Source organism: Notolabrus celidotus, chromosome 21 (assembly GCF_009762535.1).
Source record: "Notolabrus celidotus isolate fNotCel1 chromosome 21, fNotCel1.pri, whole genome shotgun sequence".
NCBI classification, from domain to species: Eukaryota; Metazoa; Chordata; class Actinopteri; order Labriformes; family Labridae; genus Notolabrus; species Notolabrus celidotus.
In genome coordinates this window covers 16,652,675-16,670,253 of record NC_048292.1, presented here as the reverse complement: position 1 = coordinate 16,670,253, position 17,579 = coordinate 16,652,675, and the positions used below count along the sequence as shown (strand labels likewise).

Sequence of the window (17,579 nt, the reverse complement as noted above, 5' to 3'; positions counted from 1 at the left end):
GACAGGTATGACATTTTATTAATGTTCTTTTAGAGGTCCTTTTATTTTCTTTAAATCTGTAAAACATAAAGCTGGATGTCATTTTTCTTTAAGTGTATATGTAACATAAGATAAGATAAGATAAGATAAGATAAGATAAGGTAGTCCTTTACTCGTCCCACAACGGGGAAATTCAAGTGTCACAGTAACAAGGTAGACAATGCAAATATATATATATAAAGCAAACAAGAGCCTATAAAATAACAATTATTAAAAAGTTATTAGCAATTAAAATTAAAATTAAAAGATCTTTGATGTGATTGTTGGTCACAATACAATAATAGAGTTTGTTAAAATACATGGGGCACCAGTTGAAATCATGCCTAGGGCACCAGCTCTGCTGCAGAGTCACTAACTCTTCTGTACTGTAGAATGGGATTATGTCTTCAACAATAGCACTGTTCACGAGATAGAACACGCTGTCATTGCTTACAGTTTGGGATGTTATGAAACAGTCACACACGCACACTCAGACAGCTCACGAACTTTGGTTTTAGGTTTAAACAGTATTGTATTTTATTTTGTGAGAGTACCTTATTTCCGGTATGATCCGTGTTACCTTGTGTGCTCTTGACGCGGCATGTCTGTGTCTGTTCCGCCGCCTTGTCGAGTCATCGCAGAGCAGAGACCGCAGCACACAGAGCCGCTGTCCGGGGGCTCAGAACCAGGGAATAACTGTGGATTACCGTGAATCTAATGCACCACACGCACCGAGGGGAGAGAAACGCTGCATACTGGAACGGACTTGACGCTGTTACGGATGAGGATATTGTATCCCTGAGTGGGACTTTTACCGTTTAGTTGCGTTTTGCAGACCCGGACACAGACAACACGGAGACCGGAGAAGCACCACCAGAGCCGCCGCGACACCAGCGAGCGAACTTGTCTTCGCTGCCCTGTGGGAGGTGTCTGTCTGTCGGCTTGGGGGCTCGCTGCACGCACCGCCACACGCTTCGCTGTTCGGACCTTTTTTTAATTGCAGCTGGTTATGGTTGCTGCTAAGTTATGTTTTCTTTGTAAATAGCTTCTTTTGTCGGGTTTTACTTCAACCAACTGTGGCTTGAACGTGACGCACTATACTGACAGTACTGCTGTGTCGGAGCGGACCCCCCTCTGCAGAGAGTTTCAGGATTGTAAATCAAGTTTTTACATTCAAGTTTCTTCTGTGCCAACAAAGCCAACACAGATGTAATAGGTAATGGTGCATTTTTCATTTTATTGCAATGCTTTTTACAAATCGTGACTGGTTTTTGCTTATGTCTTGTTTATGCCTGCAGGCAAAGTTAGCTGCATTGCTTCGTTTGTGTTCCCTCTCTGGAACAGTTTTCCACGAGGGTAACATTTCAGCACATTTGGATATATTTGCACGCTGTCATGCCTAGTTAGTGAACATTTACTTTACTCGTGCTTGAATGACATTTTCACACCACTTGCAGATACAATAATTGAGCCCATTTCAATAATAAGCTCCTTACTCTGGAGTTTTAATTGCTCTTAAACTCACTCTAACAGGGTGAACATCACTTTTTCATTAAGCTCAAACGAGCCGAATTGAACAAATGGAATTGATTTAATTGCTGGCATGGACTGTTAGATGTGTCGTTATTGATAACAGACTCTTCAATCTATGCCACCTACTTCTGTTTAAAACTAAATAAGGTGAAGCATCTGGTTTCAGCCATGCTCCATTGTTTATGTGTGCGTAACAGTGACAGGGATACTTTTGACAGTTTCCTTAAAAAAAAAAGCTCAAGGTAGAAATGTGTTTTAATGTTTAAATGACTTCCAAACAGTAGATTTTATTTGACATTAAATTGATAAATATTGTAAGATGGCTGGACTAGTTAAAGCCATAGTGACACCTCTGATCAGCCTATTAGAAGCTGCACACCTGTGACAATCAACTTAAAGCTGCTGTAGGTAGGAATGGTGTAAAAAGAAAAAAAAAAAAAAAGTAATTTTTTTCTGCAGTGTTTGGAGAAAGGTCATTATACCCATCGTACTCATCTGTAAGTGCAGTAATTTGAGACTTTTGCGAAATCTTTGCTTTTTCCAATGCCTTTGTATCAAGAAATGTTATTATTCTCCTTGTTCCCGTTATGACTGACCAATCAGAGCTAATCTCCAATCCTCTGTGCTGATTGGTTAAGGAGCGGCCCCTACTACGTCCTCCGATTGGTTATGAGTCCGGCACTATCATGACTGCACACACCGATCTGTGTTGGGGGGCTAAGAGGAAATCTGGTTGGGAGGGGTAGTGTTGACATTCGAAGTCCCTCTCTCTGAACAGATGTTTACTCCGTGACGACCAACAGCAGCTTTAACCGTCACACGACATGTATCAGTATATTCATGTTAGATGGAGGTGTGGTGCACTTGACTTTGAACTTGCAATAGGCTGGTATTACTGTCATTACTCCTATAGGCTAGATTTAAAATATAAAGTGTATTTCCTACCTTTTTTAATGCTTCCTTAATTTAACAACCCCCCTTTAGCTGTTGGGAAATTGTCTTTCAAACAAGCTTTGTCATAATCACAATGACAGAAATGCAGATGTTTCTCACCAACAAAAAGCTTGACCTTACTTCACCGTCATTTAAATTGAGTATTTCCCTAAAGCAGGGGTGTCAAACATACAGCCCACGGGCCAAAACCGGCCCATAAGAGGTTCCAATCTGGCCCTAGGACAACTTCCAAAAGTGAAACAATTATTTGCATAATCCAGTTGAAATTCACAGACTTTTTAGAGTACTTCAAGATCCAATCAACACTAAAGTTTTCGTATATGTAAACTTGTAACAGCAGGAGCGGTGGATCCACCTTTTTTGAAAGGAGCCACATATCGTGGGCATGCTTACCACATACATGTGCTTACATCATAGGTCCCACTATGAGACTCATTATGGCAAAAAATACAACAGCTGTTTTTTCTAAAAAAAGATAGTTCATGTAATGTGAACATTTTCAGAATGTACTTATACTTTTTTTGCACTGAAACAAGGGGAACATTTTTGAATTGTCCTTCTCTATAGGTTGTGTTCTGATTTTACTGATCCGGCCCACTTGAGATCAAATTGTTCTGCATGTGGCCCCTGAACTGAAATGAGTTTGACCCCCCTGCCCTAAAGTATAAACACACACTGTATATTAGTCTGCTCAGCTAATGAGATTGTGACATTGAGATATTGATTTGTGACTTGAACACAACGCACCCAGCACTTATTGAGAGTAACTGTCTCATACTGAAGTCATCAGTCTAGCCTCCTCCGCTGATGTCATCGTCACATTGCTTAATGAATGCCTAGATGGCCATAAAGGGCTTCAGGTCTGGATACACCTGGACTTGCACATAAAACATCTGGTTGACTCCTCTCACTTCAAGGGTGGCCAGGTGCCATTAAATGCACTAAATCCTCTCTACAATCCCAGGGTTTATTTCAGGGAATGTTTAAAGCCTGTTTATTATATGTTGTTTAAAAACAGTAATGAAACAGTCTGTGACATGGCATTGGACACACATCATCTATGAAATGAAGAATAAACCCCCTCCCCAAAAAACTGTTGTATTCCCTGATGGCCTTAAGGCACATACCTCCCGTGACCTCTTTGTGCTAGTCTGTCACCTACTTATCTTTACTCAGACAATATACAGTAGCAAGTGTGTGCCTGATGTTGTGTAAAAGATTCAACTCAATGTGGAATGTAAATACATCCCTTCAACAAAACAGGGCGACTTGTAAAAACCAGATCTGTCTTGGTTTATTTCACAGACTTTATTGCTGCAGGTCATCTGACATTCCATCGAGGTTGATAAATGAAAGTATCTGTGTGAAGTGTTTCCAACTTATTGTATGTTCAAAGTCATCTACTGCGTATTCTATCATCACTTATAGGGGGCAGATCTAAAAAGAAACTCCTCTGATGACCACATTGAATTGGGGTGGTTATTCTGGGTGTTTTAGTGTGTCTGTGTGCTCGAGACTTGTGTAGCTGAAACAGGATTTAACACTGAATAATTTCTAACATAACACATTAAAGCAACTGCTGTTTCTCTCTTCCACTTGAACGATAACAGAATCAAAGTTATCTGAATGAGGGAAAAAATGCAAATTCATTATGCATATTTCCTACAACTTATTCGGTTTTGTGTGATGAACATGCAGAGTGAAGTGCTTGTACAACATCCTCCCTTTAAGTTCCAGTGCAGTGTTTTTTATCTCCATGTCCCTTCCCTTTCATGTTAATCTGCTGAGTTGCCACAGGGCGGCTGGACCTCGAGGTCAGCCAGGTGGTGGTGACTTTGGACTAAATTTGGATCATAAAGCAATTAGATACACACTCTACTCAACACTCCAGTGCATTAACTTAACAGTGATGGTTGCGAGGGGAAGAGTTTGATGAGATGCCGATCTCTTTCATGCATAACAAGCTTGAGCTGGAGATTAAAGATTACGCGCAGGTTCAACTGCCGTCTGATTTCACTCATAAGCCTTAAACCAAGAGTGCAGGAGTGGAATGTAATATACTCATGCCTCAATGCAGCTGAAATTGTCACTTTTTGGTGCATGATGCTTTAGTTTTTCTTGCGCTGCTGACCCAGTTTCCCTGTTTTAGCAACCAACATCCTAAAAGAACATCTGAATGAGGCTTTGATCTCTGCTTAGTGGTTGGAGGAGCTGACAGATTTGTTAACTGCAACCAAAAAATTTAACATATGTTGGCTGGTGCTCATTTCCCACCCTGCCTATGTCACACAAACAAATCATCACTGGTCAATCTGTGGTAAAATGTCGCACTATATATCTGTCAGCTTGTATGTTTTACCACCAGCCACTCTGGCAGGAAACCAAATATCATTTGGGGGTCCCTTGTATTTAGTTGGGTCGGTTAAGTATCAAAGAGAAAGTAGATTGTGACATTTGTGGTGTGTGGTAAAGAAAGTATGGTTTCATCTTACAGCTCTCTTTGTTTTCTCTTTCTCTCTCCAGTGAAAAGGGCCAAAGCAGATCCAGGCGGGCCAGGCTAGGCCTACCTAGCCTACTGTCTGGCCTTACCAGGCAGGTCAACAACCTCTTCAGTGTCCAACCATCATTTAACCCCATCAGATCTCCAAGTGGAGCTGGAAAGGATTGTATACCAGTCCTAGTTCGTCTTATCAGCCTTTGAAAGGTGGTACTGATCTGTTAGATCTCCAGTTCTTCCATGTCGTGGTTGCTCCTCTCTGGATGTCGGCAGCAGGATGGATTCAGGTGTTAATTTGACGTTTATCTCCTCATTGCAGTGCTTGCATCCCCCCTCCTTCAACTGCCTGTTGTCCAGCCCCTGTACGATCTTTAGGCGAAAGCCCCTTCCTCTCACTTGGGGCTTCCCTGGGCCCTGTTCTGAAGGGCTCAGTATGAACTGTAGGTTGTTTTGAAACAGCCGACATTGCAAAGAGAGTTAACAAATCCTTGCAAACAGTGAAATACACAATGAAGATTTCTACATTGGATATATTTCATTGAGCTATTTTCAGTAACCCACCCTTTGTCTTTCCCCGAGTTTGATCGAGCGAGGAGGAGTTTTAATTTGAAGCTTGCTTGTTGAGTTTTGTGCCCATTGGTGATTTCTTCTTTATACAGAATTTCTCTTACTTTTGGTCCAAACCTTGAGGAGAAATGTCTGAAAGCAACAGCAGCAACAAAGCGGTGAAATTCATTGCCCCAGCCCCACCTTCTACCTCCTCCTCTCCCTGTCCATCACCCCAGTCTGCCCACAAAAGTGTGAACGGCTCTGCCAGTTCAGACTCCCACTTGGTGGAGAAGCTTGGAGGACAGCCTGAGGTCCAACGCCGGCGCCACACGATGGATAGAGACTCTAAAACAGCTGAGCACCGCTTCTTCCGTCGGAGTGTCATCTGTGACTCCAATGTCACAGCTTTGGACCTGCCCAGCAAAGCAGCGGTGATACTCACCTCTCCTCCGGACTGTGAGGGGCCTCCCACCTTTTTCCCCTCACAACCCATGGGTCACGGACCTGAGGTAGGAGATGCTGAAGATGTGCAGGTCCAAAGTTTGAACCTGCAGCCTGGTCTTGGAGGTGAAGAGGGGGACTTAAGAAATGCTGAGGCAGATTTAGGTGCGGGCAGTACAACGCTGGCTGCTCCCACCTGCAGCAGTGTTGAGCACAGTGCAGATGGGGCGGCGAAAGAGCCCAGCCCGACAGCAGTGGATGTTACAGAAAAAACAGTTGTCAAACAACCCGATGTCACATTGCATCCAGAGGATACACAACAGGTGGTGAAAGAAAGAAAAGAGGCAGAGTCAGGTAGCGTTAGCAGCCCAGTGGAGGAGAAAGACAAGGAGACAGAGGAGGAGAAGGAGCTAGCAAAAGCGAGAGCGGAGCAGAGAGAGGCAGAGAAACGAGTGCAAGAGGATATAGAGGAGGTGGAGACTAAAGCTGTGGGGACTTCACCGGATGGACGCTTCCTAAAATTTGACATTGAGATTGGAAGAGGATCCTTCAAGACGGTTTATAAAGGACTGGATACAGAGACTACCGTGGAGGTGGCGTGGTGTGAGCTCCAGGTGAGTACAGAACTAAAACTGTGTCATCTCTTCTGCATCAGTGCTCTGTCTCTTCCTGTTTGTCATGCTACATCTTCAATGAAGTGTCATGTTGTGGTTGTGGTTGACTCTGAGGTGACGAAATTCAATCCAGGTGCAGAATTAAACCTTTCACTTATTGCATGTCCTCGTTTTACCTCAAGATTACTGATATTTCTCTCTCCACCAGATCTGATCTTGTTTAAATTTAACACAAAATGGGATAAGTGATCAGCTTTGAGACACTCCTGCATATTACATCAGGGCCAAAGCTGCACTCTTTCTGATGTCTTGAGTTCTGCTGCTTTGTATAAAGCATCTTTGTCTAGAAAAGACACATTTTATTCAGAGGTTTCTAATCAACAAGTTGCTTGTGTGTCATTTGGAGTGTGGAGGTTATTTGTGTCTTAGGTTGTGTGTCTTGAGTTAAGGCTGTGTTTCACTGTGAGTGCTTTGTTACATTGCATCACTACGGCTGTCAAACTGTTGTTTACCCCATGAGGGAGAGATTCCATCTCCAGGTCAGTCATTAAAATTTCAAGATGAGCTGTCCCTCAGAGGACACTGCTTGAAGGTTTTCGGTTGGCTGGTTATAACCTTTGTTTGGCAGGCTACTTGGAAAGTGTGAGGAGCTAAGCTAACTGTTACTCTATATAAAGGCAGCTTTTTAATGCAGAAACCCTCAGGGAAATGTAGCCAGTTAAGCTACAACAACATGCTAGCTTATGACATCAATAATATATGTATTTTTTTACATTCAGTCATTCATTTGGCGTTTTTTTAGTGTGACAATCCTGTACTGGTGTCATTCGTTTAAACTCCATAACTTAAACTTTACAGTCTTTGTGAAACTCTTTATTTCCCCGATCTCCTCCATCCCTAAATACTTAACTTACTTTTATGGATGCACCGAAAAGAAAATTCTTGGCCGAAACCAAAAACCGAAAATGAGGAAAACAAAGGCTGAAAACCGAAACACAGAAATAAATGATTATGCCATTTATTAGTAGGGAATAGGTCATGCATTTTCTGTTTGTGTTGCACAGGCATTTTCTAGCATTTATTAGCAGACAGTTTGTAAAGCAGTTTGAACACACTGGGTTAAAAGAGCTCAAAGTTGAAGACAGAAATGTCAAAAATGTTGTCCCCGGTCTCCCCTACCATTGCATTTATGTCTCTGAATGTGTACTAACCTCACTAAAAATCAAGGATCTCATTGAACATATCAGACAACGAGGGTGCATGCCCCTCATCTGGTTCAGAGAGACAAGTCCTTTTTTCTGCGCTGTGTTCTCCTTCCTGCGCTGTGCTCTTCTCCGTCTCCAAGCGGGTTCTCCGCAACACAATTTGCAGCTGAAGGCGTGAGTGTAATTGAGCATTCAGAGTTCTTTTAACTGGAATGAGAAAATGATAAACGTGACAGTGATGTAGAACTCAAGCCATGATTTAAATGTTATTGTAGAACTCACATGTGCACAGCCAGACACGTTCAAAAAGGTGAACACATAAACCAAACACAGGACAGCCTGTTACATTAGCATTAGTAACCTTGTGGCTAGTGGAAGCTGCCGTTCTCTATACCGGCATGTTGCTCTGTAGCTAGTGGCGTGCAACTGGGCGTGTTTCGATCTCAATGTCCCTCACAATATTTATGTTCTCCGTCTCGCAACCGGATGCTGCCGTTGTGAATCACGCACGGTCTTGTGAGAGTTGCGTTCAGAGCAACCACTGATTTAAGTGTGCTGTAATGGTGCACATCAGTTTCGTGGTTCTCATACAGCAGAGCTTGTAAAACAGATTATGAGTTTTACAACAATGCTAGCTGGATTAAGTTGAATGGAATAAACATGACACATATTTCAGTGTTTTTTAACGACTTATTTTTGAAGTATCAGATTGGGATTCAATATTAAAAAAGGGGCCAAATATGCTGATCGTGACTTCCCTATTAATCACATAATGTATTGAACGGTGACATAACACATTGCATTCTGGCTAGTTTTGATCTTTACCTGTAGAAGCTATCTGAGCCAACATTGTGTCTGTGAAACGCTTCCACACGTGATTTAGAACCTTCCCAAGATTTGAACAATCTCCTTTGTTTCTTTGACTGATTGAAATGTCTGACAAACTCAGGAAGCAAATCCTGAATGTCTGTGCAGCTCAGGCTCTTGTTTCCTGTTACTCATGCTTTATCATTGCTGCATTCTTACACTGTCCCTTTTTATGAGTCTCTGATATCAACGGATGTGACTTTTTAATGTGTGTGAACGGATGCTGCGGCGAGTCATATTACAACCACCACAAGTTTCATCAATGTGTGGAGAATGACAAAGAGGATGCTGAAGAATCAACACAGGAGCAAATGCACAGTTTGATTTCCTGATGTGTCAGTTTGATCTGCCAGTAGTTCATGTGATGTCTTTTAGGACAGCTTTATACCAAAGGTTAAACAAGTAAGCCCATGACCAAAAGCTTCCTCATCCAAATCCTCCTGACTGTCTGGCAGATTTAGGGTACTCACTGTTGCATCTCTCACCTACTTCTGGCGCCCTTGTGCAGGATAGATGACTTCCTTGCTGCAGAAAAAAAAACTCTGCCTCTTGAGCACAGTAAGAAACATGAGACACAGTGGCATACAGTTCACCACAGGATGCTGTTGCTACATTACAGTGCACTTTTGCAACTTTTGCAGGGAGTGTGTGTGTATGTGCATCAGACAGACAGAGACACAAACTGGAGAGGAGAGGCAGGCAGAAGGTGAAAAGAAAAGCAGGTTTTTGCAGCTTGTGTTGTTGACGAGTAAGCACAGAGACACAGAGAGGTGTGTTCAGGAGTTGGAGATGTAGAACAACAGTCTCAGCTGGTCATATGACATTCAGGCCTCTGACTGACTTAACTAGAGGTTTAGCAGAGGGAGAAACATGGACATGAACTCACGTGGATGTGCTTGATGGAAACAGTAGTTTCTCTGCGTTAGATACAAATGTACTTTTAATTTCATATTAACCCTCCTGTTATTTCAGTTTCTTAGGGACAGCAATAATGTTCCTGGATCAAATTTGACCCGGGCATATTTAATGATTCAAAAGTGTCAGAATCTCATTATTAACTCCATAACTAACCATTTAAATCAATAGTTAGTATAACCGTGTTTTTAATTCTCACAGATCATGGTTCAATAAGGATAACTCACTAGTTTTTCATGAAAATTCATGTTAAAACTTTTTTAAATGTACATTGGAAAGCCCTAAATATAAATAAAATAGTTTTACAAGACAAAGATTTTTGTTTTTTATTTTGCATTTTATTTTCTTTATTTTTTTTATCAAGAGATGTTGATCAATTATTCTATATATTGATAGCGCTAGTTAAGCCAAGCAGAAGAAGTTCCATACCGAGAAAATACTTGTAACATTTTTCTTTCGATTTTTTAACTTTAAAATGGGTCAAATTGACCCGCAACATAACAGGAGGTTTACATGTATTTCTTTAATACTGAATTACAGGTAGATAGACACATGTTTTTCCTTTTAAATCAAACAAAAGTATTCTATACGCTTTTTATTTTCTCCACACTTGATATTTGACGGTATTAGCACCAGAGAAGTTAAACCAGGTGAGAGTTTGTAATTAGATATTTCCATCACAGATCTGCATGTGTAAAAATTCCTCCGTTATCGTTCTTTTCCTGTGGGGAGTCCTCACTGCTTTTCCTGTCATCTCCATCACAAGATGCTCCTCGAGGCTTCCTGAATCCCAGGAGCTAAAATCAGCTTCGCCTGATGCCCCGCGTCTAGGAAACGCCGGTTTGTTTATCAGAAAACAAACGCTGAAAGCCTGTGCCGAGCTTTCCCTCTTTGTCACACATGCCTCTTTCTTTTTTTTCCTATCTCTTTCTCTCTTGAAACCTTGTGACAGTCGTTTGTGTTGGAGGTTTGAGAGGTCTTTATCAGGTCAGATTCAGACATAAGGTTGATGGTGGAGATTCTTTTAAAGCTGCTTGGTGAAATGATCAGAAACTGCTTAACTGCTTCATCTAACCCCTCCTGGATTACTGGAATGAAGATACCCGTTAAACATCATATACTGCGCGTGTTATGTAAGGCTGTAGGAGGCCTGTGGTGACTAGACTACATGCATGCAGAGACAAGTACTCCTTTACAGAGCCTGGCTGTAATCCTATGTGTGTATGTCAAACATGACTGAGCAACTGCTGACATGTGGCAGAATGGTGGGAGTAAAATTACACACACACACACTCACTCACGCGCGCACACGGACACACACATGACAACCAATCACACTCACACTGGGTGGGCACGGGAACTGGAGATCTGTGGGAGACGGGATCATCTGGAACTTGTCGGCTTGCCTCGCACATGTGTGTTTGCACATTAACCGTGTGCACGAGCTGTTGGGAGTGTCTTTCCATCACTTTGACTCGTGTGCATATCTAACACAGGCTGTTTAAACTCTGGTGTCTGTTTGTGTGTGTGTTTCAGAGATGGATCTGAGGAGGTTGTGTCTTTTAAATTCTTTGGCATCTGATCCAGAGAAGTTTCACTTGTGTTTCCAGGAATGAAAAGATGGATGGAAGCAGAGGAAGAGATGGAGGGGATAGTTTGCTTAAGCCATGGTGAAAAAATAGATTGATGAATGGACAAAGGAGGAGGAGGAGGAGGTCACTCTGTAGCTTATCTTGAGGTGGTCTGTTTGACTGAATGGCGGATGACAGATGTAGAAGAAGAGGCTGACGCAGTTCTCCTGGAATCTCAAAACTGAAGGAGAAAGGTTCAAACGGGGAAAGCTCATATTTTTGTCAGGAGAAAAACTTAAGTGTTTTAATATAGCTTCTGAAACTTAAGGATTTGATGATTTTTATTATTTAACTCCTCTATAAATTGAATATTTTTGTGTTTACATGCAGCGTCAGTCTCAGCCTGAAACAAACTGCACTCGAGGACAGCACTGAGCTTCTAAAGTGAAGCGCACGTTCAGGAAACAACTACTTGTGTCAATACATTGGAACATGTGCTCTATGAATCTGAGACAAAGTTAAAAGAGAGTGAGGCAATCTCAAGAAGTGTGAAAGAGGTACACGATAAGAGAAGAAGCGGGAAGGAAAAGAGAGGGACAAGAAGTCCCTTTAAGAGGGCAGGAATAGAGGGAGGGGTAAAGGTCAAAGATCAGCCCACCCTGTGTCCGAAGCAATCACTTTTAGAAGAGAGGATAGAGTGACACATAAAGAGCTAAACGTGAAAGAGATTAGATTGAGTAATCTGCAAAAGCAAAAATATTCAGAATTTGAGAATTTTCATTCGACTTTAGTCAAAGGAGGATGAAGAATGTGCAACAGGTCGGTGGTAGGAGTTTAGGAAAGTGGGATCTGATCGTGGAGGGAGCTCAACGGGAGAATAGAGAAATGGGAAACATGGAGAGGAAGGGAGGGAGTAAAAAGTGGGGGAGAAAGACAAAGGAAATGAAAAGGGAAGAGGAGGAGGAGGGAGAGGAGCATAGAAACTGTGGATGCAAATAAAAAAAAAAGAGGGACCCCATGTGTGTGGGTTTGTGTGTCTGTGTGTGTGTGTGTGTGTGACCTTAGGCTCTTGGCTCCACTGGCAATCAAAGACCTTGAAATTTCTCTCTCAACAGAGGAGGATTAGCCCCCTCCTCACTCACAAATACATCCACACACACATAGAAGGACACACACACACACACACACGCACACACACACACACACACACACACACACACACACACACACACACACACACACACACACACACACACACACACACACACACACACTCTTTCGGGACTTCCTCAATAACGGTCATTTAATCTGTGCCATGAGAGGGAAAATGCTCTCAGACGTGTGCTCGTATGGCACCAATGGAGACTACTTGTGTCGCCTGAGAAGAGTTTTTTTTTATTAAGTTTCTGCAATTTCATATCTTCTTTCAAACTACTGTCATACACATTAAAAATGAGGTTTCAGAGTCAGGTTTTGTCTCCTCACATGGAATAAACAAATTGCATTTATCAAGGCCAATAAATGTGGCTCACTGTGTCCAATTTTAGCATTGCAGCAATTTGTTTATAGCGATGACCCATTTTAACCTGCTACATGGCCTGAAATCCGTCCATGTGCTGGAAAAAGGCCAGAGGGAGGGAGAGGAGAGGGTTTTGAGGGAGGAAGAAGAAGATAGGGAGATGTTTGTGAAGATTGTTTATCAGGTATATAAATGCGTTCTGTCCCAAAGGCACTACCACTGGACAACGGGTTCTTTGTTGCACTTTAAATCCGTACAGATCGGCGGATTGGCCTCCCAAACAAGCTAATATTTTTATTGGATGTTGACAAATTTACCTTGCCAAAAATGATAGTTACGCTGCAGTGGCCTAAAACAACCTGCAGCTTACAGTCTTTGAGTTGAATGAAACTGTTGGAACAGGTGAAACATTACCTGTAGGACTCCTTCATTTTTTTCTACAAGATAAATGTCTCCAGATTTCTCCAGTGCTGCAGAGCTGAGGTGAAACGTTTCACCTCTCCAGAGGTTCAGATTTCCCTGACAAAACAACTGAAAGCAGCTGTGTCAAGCCTTCAGTCGGCAAAGGCCAGTCCTTACTGCTGATTGATTCTGATGTTGCTTTAAAGTAGTGACAGCCACCCCCACAAAACACACACACACACACACACACACACATTGTTAAAAAATAATCAGAACTGTCTGCAGCATTTTCTTTTTATCATTTTAAACACTAGCTTAAACACTGTTTTCTTTATTAGCAGCTATGCTAACATCTGTCTGTGAGATGTAAATTTGTAAATGGGTTCATATGGGGGGTGTGGTTGCGTTTGTGTGTGTGCACATGCTGCAGCTTGCTGTGAGGATTGTTAACTTATTCATTTGGCTGAGGCGAGCTGCACATAAGCTCAACTGCTAAATAATAAAACATCCTAAATTGGATATTTTTATTAAAACTTGCAGGATATTCCCAGTTTCTTTTTTAATCAGAGTAGTTTAAGCCCTCAGCTGGAAGTTGCCTTTCTTCACTAAAGTCTGGATGGAAGCAAGCGGCAACCTCCGGTCTCAAAAGATGAAGCCCATGCTGAAGTGTTATAAACTGCAGTTTATTGAGCGTCCGCTTGAGGCTGACTGCAGAAACACCGGAAACAGCATACACAACAATTCAAAAAGACGATATTTGCTGAAGAAATAAACATGTTTGCAGCCTGGTTCAAAAAACGACTTTGTTCTGAAGAGCTAATTTCACTATCGCCACACACTGTACCGCGGGGGGGATTTTTTTTATAACGCAACTGTTCAGAAGATATTAAGAATACTAGTTTTGCCCATTTAAGGACATGACTGACTTGACTGACAGGTGGGAACACTGTAGTTGTTGGCGAGGAGGCTCAAGGCCCGCCTCTTTCAACATTTCCAATATGGCTCCCGCAGACGAATGGCTTCAAAACAGAGCTCAGGAACAGATGGGTGACATCACCGACACTACGTCCATTATTTATACAGTCTATAGATGGAAAGTCAGGACTCGTCACTATAAAGTTGTTGGCAAATGGCTTGTAGGTATATGTGCAGATCGGCTATCCATCATTATGATAACATGCCTCATAAATCTGTTACTGTATCCATAAAATGGGCAATGTTGCACCCCAGCTTGTGAGTCTAGCCGTCATTGTTGTCAAACATGTTTGATCCCTGCTATAAAACTGCAGGTTGGAAGCAAAACCAGGAACACAAAGATGTGTAATTTGTTATGTAAAGAACCCTAAGCCTAGCCAGCTGGATTTATGAACAATGTAAAAATAAAACCCCACAGGGCTGAGGTCGCACTGTGTTCAGCTCTGATGTCACATAATCAGGATATGACGGAGGATAAGAAGAGGGCACACTGGAAATCTCATTTTTTTCAATCACTTTGTTGCTCATTCTGTCCCTGGAGCACGCGGTTCACCTCTCGCTTTGTGTTGGTCCCGCCTCAGATCTCACTTGCGCTCTGTCTCGCTTGTCTCGCTCGCTGTCATGTGTGTCAGTGACCAGCTGTGTGCAACAAAGGAAGGGAGACAGAGAGGCTGACACTTCCTCATATGCAAACCATCCTTCCGTGTAATGTGTGACTCTGAGTTTCCCCTTATATTTGGTCATAAGGTCAGGCCACCCTGCTTTTAAGAATTCCATCAGTATCAATTTCAGTGGGAGACTCGACCTGTGCCACATGAGCAGAGTCAACTCAGGTTAGCGCTCAGACCTAAACAAAATGTAACTAAATATTTTCAAGTAGCAAATCACATTCAGAGTTATTCAAACAGAGCTAAAAATACTGCATGTAGTCTGGACATGCCACCATAGGAGTGAGGCATCTTTTCACACACATGAATCTCATTTCATGGCTTTGAGGCCTTGGATGTGTGTGTGCCAAGAATACAGTTATGCCTCTAACTTTGTGTGTGTGCGCGCAGGGTGAAAAATGACTGTCCTCTCTTCCTCCCATCTGTGTTGATTCGGTGAACTCATTTTTTTTGTGTGTGTGTGTGTGTGTGTGTGTGTATTTGTATGCGCAAATGCGGAAGTCTTCTGGTACCTCTCTCAAAATAACATCATCAGACAAATAAAAGGAGCTGCAAGACTCAAAGCTGCATCCGAATCTGCTGATGGTTACATAATGTGGTATCACAGTGTGTGTACTGTAAGTGAGTGTATTTTATGATGATTACAGTGCACTTTTATTAGAAACAGGGTGTGTGTGTGTGTGTTGACTCAAGTAAAGACAACGTGTGGTGCAGGGATTGTGTGAGTTACAGGGTGAGTCTGGGACACTGAATGCATCACACAGATGTTAGATGACTTGCACTGTTACACGTGATGACATAGTTGATGCTAACTCTATTTTTCAATTCTCACATGCTTTCTCTCTGCTTTCTCCAATCACATTCACTCCTCCCTCTTTTTATCTCCTCTGTTGGTTCCTGCTCTTCTTATTTTCTCCCCTGTCATATGTTTTCTCTCTCTATTTCAATCCTTCCCCCCTGACATCAATCTCTATTTCTCCTTGAGTTTCATCCTTTTTTCCTGGTCTAAATCGTGGCTGCTTTATCCTCTTCTTCATTGATCTTTTTGTTGTCTCTCTTGAAAGGTTTTTATCAAGGCATCACTGATCCCTGAGGTCTAACATTTCTATGCGAGATTTAGCAGCAGGCTTTTTTTTGTGTGTTCAGAAATACAGGACCTAAATTTGAACCCACAACAAAACTACATATCATTTTTTTAATCCAGCATTGTCCTTAAGAAAGCCCTACAGTTCTGGTGATCTCAGGAAACACTGCCTGAAACCCTGATTTAACCTTTAACACACACACACACACACACACACACACACACACACACACACACACACACACACACACACACACCACACACACACTGCAGCCAGACTTAAGGTTGTGTGCCTGATTAGTGAAAAGAGGGTCATTGTTTTTTTCCACGTTTTAGACATATATTTTTTTGCCAGGAAACAGTCAAACAATACCGACATTGTGAAGACTAATCACTTCCTGGAAATACTGAGCCATGATTGGTCAGCAGCTGCGGCACACAGGCATGGATTGGGTCACGTTGTTTTGAGCTCAATATGACAAATCTGGATCAGATGAGCGGCTTTACGTCCCCAGACAGATTGAAACTAAAGTGGATTCAGAAAAACAATAGCTGAAACTCCTTATTACACACTGAAATGTTTCTCTTACACTGAAAACTGCTGATCTTCCTTTAATTGATATGTATTCAGTGTTAATTATGTATTAAACAGCTGCAGAACTCAGTATTCACAGTTCTTTGAGATCATTTCAAAAATAAACTTGTTGGACTTGAAGGTCTCTCTGCTGCATTTTTACACACCAACAGAAGATTCAATGACAGAGGGTGTTTGCTTGATGCGTAATCAAAAACAGGAGAGCAGGTTTTTATGATGCAAGTCTCATCACCACAACATCTGGGCAGCTGCTGACTCGCTCCTCGAGCTGCTGTGATCGTGATGCATCAGCAAAGACACAAAGTACGACATTAAGATTCCATTTCCAAGCAGCAAACACAGTCAACTATGAGAAATAATGTCATCACTCCACATTACTGAGGATCCAGACGGATTTAATGTCTGGGTTTTTCAGTCTGTTGCCTCCATTTCACTTTTATCTCCCCGTCACTTCATCCGTTTCTCTATTTTTCTCTCACATGGTTCGGTCCGCTTGACAGATACAACATTTATTGCATGTCTGTCCATTGTGGGTGATCGGTCTAAGGGAGTTGTCTCGTTTTCTTTTTCACCATCAAGCTTTTTCTTATCTTTTCTTGCCTTGATTGGGGGTCTGAGGGTTTCCTCATATGACAGGGTGAGATAATTGTAGGTAGGGCTGGGCGATAATTCGATAACGATAATTATCATGGTATAATTTTTCTCAATATCAATGTAACAAATGTTTGATACAAAATTGATATAAATAAACATGTAATTAAACCACCAACCACTGGAAAAGGAGGGAGCGCTAATGAGCCTTAAACGCTAGTTGCCACCCAACATTAGACAGAAGAAGAAGACGGTATTGAACAGCCAGTCATGTCGCAGAGTGAGAGGTAGGCGGGGCTTAAAGACATTACAGAATGTAACACAATTGAAACAAGCGACAGCGACACTGAAGAAAACTCAAAACCTAGCAGCTAAAAGCAGAGTCGTTAGTCTGACACTGTGTCCACTCTGCGGTAACTTTTAACTAATACACTTCATTAAATATACTTGTGGATGCGGGTAACAGAAGAGCACAGAGACAACTTCTGCTGTGCATTTCTAACATGTTTAATGTCCACCGTGACCGTAGTACAACTGAACACTTGAATAACCGTGATGCATTCACTGCACTGTGGGAAACA

The 17,579-nt window shown here is 42.0% G+C and overlaps 1 protein-coding gene across 1 annotated transcript in view; it reads left to right on the top strand.

The window, feature by feature from the left end:
- The first annotated feature begins 594 nt into the window (after positions 1-594).
- wnk1b (WNK lysine deficient protein kinase 1b) overlaps positions 595-17,579 on the top strand; it is a 117,428-nt gene continuing 100,443 nt past the window's right edge. The window contains exons 1-2 of the mRNA XM_034673650.1: positions 595-1,234; positions 5,029-6,606. Coding sequence (XP_034529541.1) covers positions 5,698-6,606 — 909 coding nt within the window. The 5' untranslated portion in view covers positions 595-1,234; positions 5,029-5,697. The remainder of the gene's footprint in view (positions 1,235-5,028; positions 6,607-17,579) is intronic.